Below are 9,930 nucleotides of genomic sequence, written 5' to 3' on the forward strand. Positions count from 1 at the left end.
ATTCGATGAAGAAAGCAGCGCCGAGTTTACTGCTCCTTCACAGAACACGTGGACGGAGACTGGGTTCCACTGGGCTGTAAAGCAGTGCTTCTCACACCTGGAGCGAGTCTTTCCTTGCTGGTATTTTCACTATAACAGACATCCCCTGAGTAAAAAAAAAAAATGAATCAAATAAACGTTCAGATAGCACGCATGTTTCAATATATACAGAGTAATGTAGATGAGACAACTGGACGCAATTAACAGCATGATTCCGTGAACGATCTCCGTCTCTCGCTCTGCGCCGCTAATGCGGGGTTTTGCTTCATTTTCCTCAAAAATCCCGATTCGCTGACATTTATCTGCGGGTCCAAGGAAGGACAACGCGTGGGTTCGTACACCAAATTCGCGTTGTCTAGTACAGAACTGTCAGAATGACGCACCTAAAACAGCCGACCATTTCTGAAGCTGAGGACAAACACAAGATTATTATTGAAACTCAGCAGAACTGATCCGGCCCTCTTAGCCACGTGACCCCCATTTGGCTTAATCGATACCAAACACTGTGTGTGTGTGGCGTTCTCGCCAGATGCATGGCCACAGATCAACGCTGAAACGTGCGCAGTAAAACACGACAACACACACGCACGCATACTGTATGTACAGCCGGCAAGGTTTCACCACAGATCTCGCGTGGCAACGGCTCGGCGATCAGAAACACTCTGACATCTCTTCAGATGACACGTGGGCCTCCACTTCACGATCGGAAGCTTATTTTAACGGGAAATCCGACTTAATCCCCACCGATTGGCTTTTGATTTGTTTAAACGTGAGTTTTTCGAACTGGACACAAAAACACGACGCGGCGCGGGGAGCGCGAGAAAGACACGTGTCCGGGCAGTGAGTGAGTGGGTGAGTGGGAGCGCCGCCCTTCTTCGCTGGGCATCAAGTGTCTCTCTGCGGATCCTACTGTACTGTACTGTATGTGTGCATGTTTTACACTCATCTAGGGTTATTTAATCCACCGTTTGTTTTTAAAAACAATTTTTGCTTCATCATTCCGCCGTTCGAGCTCCGTGGCCCGTTTTCTGCCCTTTCTGCTGTACCGTGAAGCTGCGAAGAGGGAAGCGGTGTCTTCAATTATGTATCCAGTCCCTTGGAGCACATGTTATTGCGTAAGAGCTGGTGGGGCCGCACACACACACACACACTCTCTCTCCCCCCCACTCCGCTTCTGCTCAGCTGCTTGTCTTTCCGACGAATCCTGCGCGAAGTCAGCGGCAGGAAAGAGAGGAAAGAGCAGAGTGGACATGAGTGGAAAATGTAGGCAAGAGGGAAGCGGAGGCACCGCACAATGGGGATGGGGATGGGGATGGGGATGGGGGTGGGGGGGACGCTATTGAGCCTCAAGTGAGTTTCCTTCCTGAGATCCGCCTTGCGTTGTTCCCTCCCCCGAATGATGGGATGTCCTGTGCGCGTACTAAGGCTACAGTAACTGAAATGCGCCGTAAAACAAGAATGATCAGCTGCCCAAAAACAAAGGACAAATAACGAAGCCTCGAAGCCTCACGTGCGACGATGACGTGTCTCTCCGATGAGCCTCACGTCATCATGATGTCTCGCAGATCATGTGCGAACACAACGTGCCTGTGCGGACACGCTCATCCCGGGAATCGGTGTGACTGAAGGAGATTTCCAGAAGCACTTGACACCCATTGCCCGCGGTGTCAAGTGTTACACTGTCAGTGTTACACTGTCACAGTGTTAAAATTGTGGCGAGAGACCTGCAAGAAGTGTTACACTGTCGTGATGTGATGACATGTCACTTGTGACCCTCATTGATCTTGTTTCAGTTTCCCTCTCATCATGTACAGAGTTGGAGTCATTTTACTCTGCATCGGGAGCAGAAGAGTAACTAACGTAGCAAACCAACAACAAGCCTGCCTGCTGACTCTGAAGCATATAACATGGTAAAAAGGGAAATGGTTTTAAAACACACAGGTAATTTTGTTTTCATTATTCAGGACATCAGAAGAAAGTTTCTGTATTTCGGCTCTGCTGGGCCTGCACCGGTGCGAGTCCCTCCAGACCAGGCGGTGCCTTAACTACTTACGTGGTAAACGGGTCAAGCAGCGCAGCCATGAGACAGAAGAGCCGCGTGGCTCCCGACCGGGCAGAAGCTCCGGTGGCACATGAGGAGGAGGAGGACAGCTGCCGCTTCAGAGAGGGGTTCCTGTCAGAACAAACAGGACGAGCGAGAGGTAGCAGAACAACTGACACACACGCTTCCAGACATGTCATTTCCCTGGATGTGCTTCGTGTTAAAAGGCAGGGGCAGCTGAGCGTATAGCGGTTAGGGTTGCCGCCTTCAGGTCCTCAAGGTCACAGGTTCAAATCCCACCTCCAGCTGTCATGCCCCTGAACAAGGTACTTAACCTGAACTGCTCCAGTAAAACTTCCGAGCCGTATGAACGGGTGACTAATAGTAAGTTGCTTTAGAGAAAAGTGTCTGCTAGATGAATAAATGTAAAAGGTGTTGATCCTTGCAGGTCTCTCACCACAATTTCTCGTCTCTCCTGGAATCTGACGCTTCTCTCCCCAGAACAAGACTTTTAACTTTATGACGAGGTTGAATATACTTTAAGCGATGAATAGTACCTAACCCGGTGTATCTGGCGATGAGGCTGCCGAACACTGTACCGACGGCAGTCCCCGAGGCCGCTGCTCCTCCGGTGAACTTCACTGCTGTGCCAATGTCCCTTGACAGAGGACTGTAATAATCAGACCATTAATCAGTAAATTACTGTAATATTTTCAAGGTTTTGATGTAATATTCTTGGTTATTGGGGTGTTTTGTAATTTATTTAATTTTGTGTATTTATTTTTTCTTTACCTTCCTCTGGCTAGGTTTGGTTGTTCTGTATTAATGTTCTTGCATTGAGAGTTCTTGAACTATTCTTTTAATAATACATATTTTTAAAAAATAAATAAGTGACAGTGAGTTACACTGATTTTTTTTTTTTTTTTTTTTGCACAACATTACACACACTGCGCTTTTTTTAAATTTAATCTTTAACATTGGACTTTACATTCATTCCGTTCATATACTTGAATAGGTCTGTACCATATTGCATTTTTCTCCTCAAATATATTTTATGTTGCTGTATATTTCTAATACATTTATTACATTTCTATGTTATTCTACATTTTTAGATCACTGTATTTTTATTTTACCTCTATATTTTTTCTTATTGTATTTTATCATTATATAATCTTCATATTTCTGTAGTATGTTTCTAATTTCCACTTTGTATCGGCTTTTTTTAAATTATCTCTACTAACAGCATGTATTACGGACAATTGGAAAAGCATTTCAGTGCAAGTACTAAATACGGTTGTGGATGTGACAAATAAAATTTGAACTTGAATTTGAATGTATGGATGAGTGACCCAGTGCAAGTAGTGTATCTAGCAGGGTAAGTCACCTTGGTGAATAAGGTGTGTGGGCTGGTAACACTACATAGTTCTTCGGAAGTCGCTTTGGAGAAAAGCATCTGTTAAATAAATAAATGTAAATGTAAATGTTAATATGCAAGAAAAAGGAAACAATGTCCCTTGACAGGACACTGGAGCACAGTTCCCTTCTGAGCAGCACCCCCTGCTGGAGTGAGACTGATGGTGCGAGACGCCAGGGGGAACTGGAGTGCTGTCATCGCACATCTGGAACCACACACACACACACACACACACACATTTTCAGAACCGCTTGTCCCTTACGGGGTCACGGGGAACCGGAGCCTACCCGGCAACACAGGGCGTAAGGCCGGAGGGGGAAGGGGACATACCCAGGACGGGACGCCAGTCCGCCGCAAGGCACCCCAAGCGGGACTCGAACCCCAGACCCACCGGAGAGTAGGACCGCGGTCCAACCCACTGCGCCACCGCACCCCCTCATCTGGAACCACTGCAATCTTTAATTAAATATTATGATGGTCTTGTGTACAACGTGCTGAATGACTAATGTGGCACGTTGTTGACCTAAGAAATTATTTTGGTTAGATATAGCTGACCGATGGATGACAATGATGTTAATAAATAAGCCATTTCCTGAAGAAGGCAAGCTGACATCAGACAAGTGAGAATATTTAGGAAACAGTTATCTGTGACACCACTACAGCAAACCAGAATGCATTCCTTTTACAGAAAAAAATACAAACATCCATTTTATCTAGCATTAACAGTGACATATTGATTCAAAACATCGCTGTTGTGACGCTTCACACACCCCGACAGCGCTGCAAGAACCCTGGAGCTACTCTGGTGGGCTGCAGGGACGTTCGAGATGAGCACTGCCTCCCCTGGCACGTCCAGCGATCAGGCCGATGAAGACGGTACCGATGCCGACCCCCGAGGACGCCATCAGCACCGAGACCCTACGTTGGACAAGCATGTTATTGGTGACAGGATGGACACCTTGACCAATGGATGGATGTTCTCAGTAGCTGCACTCCAGTCTTCTGCCCTGTGTGCCGCTCAGTTGTAGATTCCAGTTCTTCATTTAGCTCATGAGTCTGTCCAAGGTGAGTTACAACGTTAGGAATATACCGAGAGGGATGAAATCAGCAACCTGGAAAAGTGAGGTTGAGAGTTTTTTTTCATTCAAAGCAAATTTTAAGTAACACCAAAACTCCACGTTATAATAGAGCAAGGCTTTGACTTTTATTAATTTTACTGGGTAGCTAGAAGCAGAGAATGCACTTTTGGTCAGCTGCAGAATCAAGAGAGCAGATACAGAGTTACATTTACACACAAACACAAAAGCCACCATACAAAGATGAACAACAGCCACAATATAGCAATTAATAAACCATCCCATCTCTTGGGGGGGAGGTCAACGCCAGCTCAGACATATTTAATAATTACACTTTTATTGGCTCATTTTAGCCCATCTTCCCCATACTGACGAGTGTTTCTTAACATCCAAAATACTGTAAGGAAGCCTAAGTCCAGAAATCTCAAAATATCAAATTATACCCCAGGTGTGATAGATTAAATAAAGCTGGTAATGCTCTTAGTGCATAAACAAGTGTCACAAGTAGCTCTGTGCTTTGTACTCCTAAGAACTAATATGAATATTGATTAGTTCAGAACAGCAGCTTTTGGTCCTGATCCTGGTACCCCACTGTGCGTGCTGTTTGCAGACAAAATTCAATTCATTCAATTAAATGAAATGAGCTGTTCCCAGAAAGAACTGCATGGCTGAATCCATATTAAACTGAACATGTTAGCTGAGCACTTGCAGTAGTTTGTAACAGTGAATGATTAGTTGCAATGAAAATAAATGTGTTACACTATAAAAAAACAAAAACTGAACAACAGTTTATGATTTTAATGAATACTTACAAAAAATCCTACTTTCAGGTCTTTCATAATTGAGGTGAATGATTCCTAAAATTGAGTGATCTTTTATTTTTTTTTTTTTTTAAAAAGTATCAAATAATGGGTATATGTTATTAGAGCAAACAAACATGCAACAGTCTTCCAAAATCCTCTAAACTCATTCCACAACATGTCATCAAAAACAAAGTCCTTAGTTAACACATTCAATTCAACATGACTTGAATTCTGCCATTTGCTCGATGGAAAACTCAAAGCAAGACCGATGAACAAAATGAGCATGAAAGGTGTGGCATCAGGACCAAGACTGAACACTGTTGCTTTAAAACTTCAGCGAGGTACAAACCATATTAGCAGGATGTACATTTTACTAATGCAGACTTAAGCAATGCTTATGTTTCACAAAACCACATCTGTCAAATCAGGCTTGAGGGCAAATGTTAGAAAAACAAAGCTAAATCATTGTCGCGCATGATCACAGATATATCCGTATCCACACAACTTACATGGACATCCCCCCATTGGCCCCAGTCCCTTGAGATGCGCTCCCCATCTTTCTACCCTCCCCCCCATCCCACCCAGCACGCTCTCAGTCTCTCAGCAATATGTACTCCTTGACAGATTCAGGTAGTGGTAGCGTTTGTACAGCCGTGGGGAGAAACTGCACCCCCATGCTGTGTCGGATAGCACACCGAGCCAAGGCACGGAGCGATGGAGGCTGTGCCACCATAGTGGTTAAACGAGCCAGTAACTGGGGGTCTCTGCTAAGCTCTCTAGGCAAGGAGCCATCGGCTCTGCGGATCTCGAACTTCCCCGCAGCTCGGCAGAGGAGCTCCAGGCACTCCTCCTCCTGGTCAGCCCCCAAGCCCCGCGCCAACAGGGCCACCAGCCGGGAGATGGGCGTCTGGCCCTTGAGATTGGTTACGTGAACTTCGGCCCCGTACTCCAAAAGAACTCGGACGCTCTCCAGGTTGCCTTTCATTGCGGCCCAACTAAGAGGGGTGTCGTTGTTGTAGTCCCGGGTGTTGGGGCAGGCCCCGCTTTCCAGCAGCGCTCTCACACACTCGGGGTTGTCCTTGAAGGCAGCCCAGTGCAGCGGTGTATCTCGGTTGCCGTCGAGGGCATCCGGATGGGCTCCGTACTCCAGCAGCAGCTCCACGCAGCCCTCGTCCTTCTCAGCTGCGTAGTGCAGTGCTGTGCGGTTGTAGCCGTCCAGCGCGTTCACCTGAAGGGCGAGAGCGGCAAAGAGTGAATGGAGCGAAAATCAACAGCAGATGAGAAATGAACACGAGTCCGTTGTACTTTGAACGTGTTACATAAACAGGCGTGTGTGCGCGTGTCCGCGAGTGGAAAACGTTCATATTGCAAGAACTGACAACTGTTCTCAGTAACTGAGAATAGTGACATGGGAAAAATGAGGAAGGTGGGGATACAGTTAACGTGGAAATGGACACTTTTCAAAGCACACAGCCTTAATATTAGCATTACTGTTGAGTAACTAATAAACGACAATGTTTCACAGTCCCAAAAATCTGTCATTTTAAAATTATTATTATTTTTTGCTGTTTTACACCTCTTAAGGTTATGCCTTTAAACATGGTACCTCTGCTCCCTTCTCCAGCAGCAGCTCCACACAATCTGCATCAGCTACCATACAGGCACAGTGCAGGGGCTTCAACGTGCCATGCATTCTGTTCACATCGGCACCCTAGGCGGGGGGGGATCATGTGTTAGGACTCATCTACATCAATCGTTCAAAAACATCAACAGTATAGAAATGTTACCTAAACCCACTACAAGTTTACAATTAAGAAATCTATTCAGAAAACATGAATATACTCTCAGCGAACTCTTATTCTTATAAGGACTTAATGCTTCAATAAAAGTTAAATTTGCAAAGTTTTTCATTTGTTTTGATGAACAAAAAGGGTCTTAAAACTCATCTCTTCCAGACTCACTTCTCCCATAATCTCTTAAGTGCACGTTAATGCATAAATGTTTATGCTCAATAACCTTTTGATTATAACTGCTCAGTAACGGATAAACTTTCATGCAGCTACTCACGTAAATTTTTTTTTCTTAAAATTGTCATTTGGATAAACCTTTATGCAGCTACTCGTGTCATGTACACTGGTTCGTATTTCTTCATATTGGTTCATACAGTATGTTGTTTCAAAGAAACTAACTGTGCTTTAGAATCACACATCTGCATTTAAGTCTCTCCTTCTATTGATGTAACAAACACATTGTATTTCCTGTGAGATGTACGTCGCTTCGGAGAAAAGCATCTGCTAAACGAATACATGTAAATGTACATTTACAAAAGTCTTTCAGATTTATTTATCTTGATTAACAGTTCATCAGTGACTCTCGGAATTGAAGGAGATTTCAAATCCTTCACCACCAGCATAAACTAAGTGTTTGGGCTCATTAAGACAATAAACTCAGTGCTATTCAACTGCTTTTTTTCTGTTTAATCTGTTGTATTGACTTCCCCAAAAGCCTCACAAAACATTTGATCCAGATTCTGAGAGTATTTCCATTGAAAAACAGCCAATCGCACCTCAAAAACACGTACGCTCACTTATTCAGCTAACGCTTTCCTCCAAAGCGACCTGCAATGATTAATTCATTTAGAGCTGGGAAAGGTTTTACTGCAGCAATTCAAAGAAAGAACCTTCTTCAAGGATACAGCAGAAGGAGTCAAACCTAGGTCCTTCAAATGCAAGGCAGCACCTCAAATCACTACGCTACCTGCGGGTCCCAAAAACCCTGAATTATTATATTATATTATATTATATTATAGTGACAGCAGGTGGCGTAGTGGTTAGTGCTCTCAGTTTGCAATCTGTACGTTCCTGGCTGGTATCACTCTGCTTTATAAATGGGTAAATCAGCGCAAGTTAACTTGGACAAAGGCCTCCTATTAATAAGAGCTGCGTAAGTGATATCAGGGAGGACAGGGGGCTGCCCTCACCCTCCTTATGAGGTCCTCCACGTTGTCGTGCGGGAAGGAGCGGATGGCCGCGATGGTGCGGATTAGTCTCTCCGACAAAGAGTACTTGCTCTGGATGCTCTGCATGATGTACCACATAGTCGAGCTCATGGGGACCCGAGAGCATGGCACCCGCGCCCGGGATGACCGCACGCCGCAGGGGAGATGGCCCGCACCGGCGGGGACCGAGCGCCGCGCCGCCTCTGAAAGCAAAGAAGGGTGCACAAGAAATCAGACATTCCTCCGCCAAACACCTCCTCCCAGACTGAAAAACGTCCCTGTGGTCAGAAACGCATTTGCACGTAACGTGGAGTTGTTCACCACGCGACACCAGGGGGCCGCGCCATGGTCACGTGACCGTGTCTCGGCGGGGACAGAGCGCTGCGCTTGCAAGAGAGCGCCTGTAGGGGTCAGTAAAGGGCCCCTCGCATCGCCACTCTCATAAACGCACATCAACTTCACCACAAGGCACTCCGCAGGGGCGTCATAAAACATAACCCCCCCCATCCTGTAAACAATTAGCACTTAGCAATTAGCAATTAGCAAGCTGCCGCAACTAAAGTAGCGCAAACACGGCACTCTAGCCTGGTCGCTCGCTGTACGCTCCCAACACCGACATGTTTTCCTTCTTCTTGTCGCTGGAATTCCCAACTGCCACCACCATGCTACAGTTATACGTTCTTAAAAAAAATCTTTTTTTTAATACCATGCTACAGTAATCTTCTTGGCTTCGCCCAGCTGGAGTTTAACTGTCTAGTCTAGAATAGATCAGTAAGGTGGGAAACAATTAATTTTCGGCTCGATATCCACGTCCACTTCTGTTATCAGGAGCCGGTTATCCGCGATTCGACGAGACGAGTGAAATATTAACCGAACACACATCTGTAACAGTGCGCTGCACGTGCCACGAACGCCGACTGTACCTTTCACCGTCCTGAGTGCCGGAGACCAACTCCTTTTTCGACGCTCGACAAAAACACGGAAACGCCGCACGTCACGTACGTCACTGACGCCATCGCGTCACATCACGTGACCGACCAAACAACGTAGCACGTGTCTCTGCTGTCTTCAGTGCACCGGCTGCTCTGCATTTTGCCGCATGTCGCTGTCTCTGCGGGAAGTACTGGAAGGATATAACTCGGGAAATATCTCCGTCATGTGCTGCCATGACAGCGCGGTCCAACCTTTTGTAAAGCGCCGATAGCGAAGACGACCATGTTGGAATAGTGACACCGTTGTCCTCGTGCTATATTTGGCTGCCGAAGGGCGGAGCGCCGATGTAGTTCGTAGTCATGTGCATAGAGCTCGTTCCCTTCATACCAAGAAAGCCTGTCCTAATATAGTAAGACACGACTTCCAGCCCATACGCTGGGACGGCGGTGCGCTCGAAGTCACCTACACGTGTTCGCACAGAAGAGAGCTCGGGACGCGTGGCTTCGACGTGGTTTAATAAAAGGGATCATTTTGAGTGTGTGTTCACGAGAGGAAGTTCGCGCCACGGATCGCTTCTCACTGTGCGACTGTCCAGCACGCGTGAACACGTGGCAGAGCAACAAAAA

General features: G+C 46.0%; 1 protein-coding gene across 1 annotated transcript; it reads right to left on the reverse strand.

The window, feature by feature from the left end:
* Nucleotides 1-4,689: 4,689 nt before the first annotated feature.
* On the reverse strand, nt 4,690-9,354 carry asb8 (ankyrin repeat and SOCS box containing 8). Its single transcript, XM_018760214.1, has 4 exons — nt 9,295-9,354; nt 8,354-8,574; nt 6,980-7,084; nt 4,690-6,601 (listed from the first exon to the last, which is right to left on the reverse strand). Exons 2-4 carry the CDS (start codon nt 8,480-8,482, stop codon nt 5,966-5,968), a joined length of 870 nt encoding a protein of 289 aa, XP_018615730.1. The 5' UTR covers nt 8,483-8,574; nt 9,295-9,354; the 3' UTR covers nt 4,690-5,965.
* Between the last annotated feature and the right edge of the window lie 576 nt (nt 9,355-9,930).

This window comes from Scleropages formosus, chromosome 19, assembly GCF_900964775.1.
Source record: "Scleropages formosus chromosome 19, fSclFor1.1, whole genome shotgun sequence".
NCBI lineage: Eukaryota > Metazoa > Chordata > Actinopteri > Osteoglossiformes > Osteoglossidae > Scleropages > Scleropages formosus.

Coding starts and splice junctions, on each gene's coding strand:
- asb8 (XM_018760214.1), bottom strand. CDS start 8,482: ATGAGCTCGACTATGTGGTACATCATGCAGAGCATCCAGAGCAAGTAC. Junction 7,085..8,353: donor TGGAGGACCTCATAAGGAGG/GTGAGGGCAGCC, acceptor CCCCCCGCCTAG/GGTGCCGATGTGAACAGAAT. Junction 6,602..6,979: donor TGCTGGAGAAGGGAGCAGAG/GTACCATGTTTA, acceptor CTCGCCCTTCAG/GTGAACGCGCTGGACGGCTA.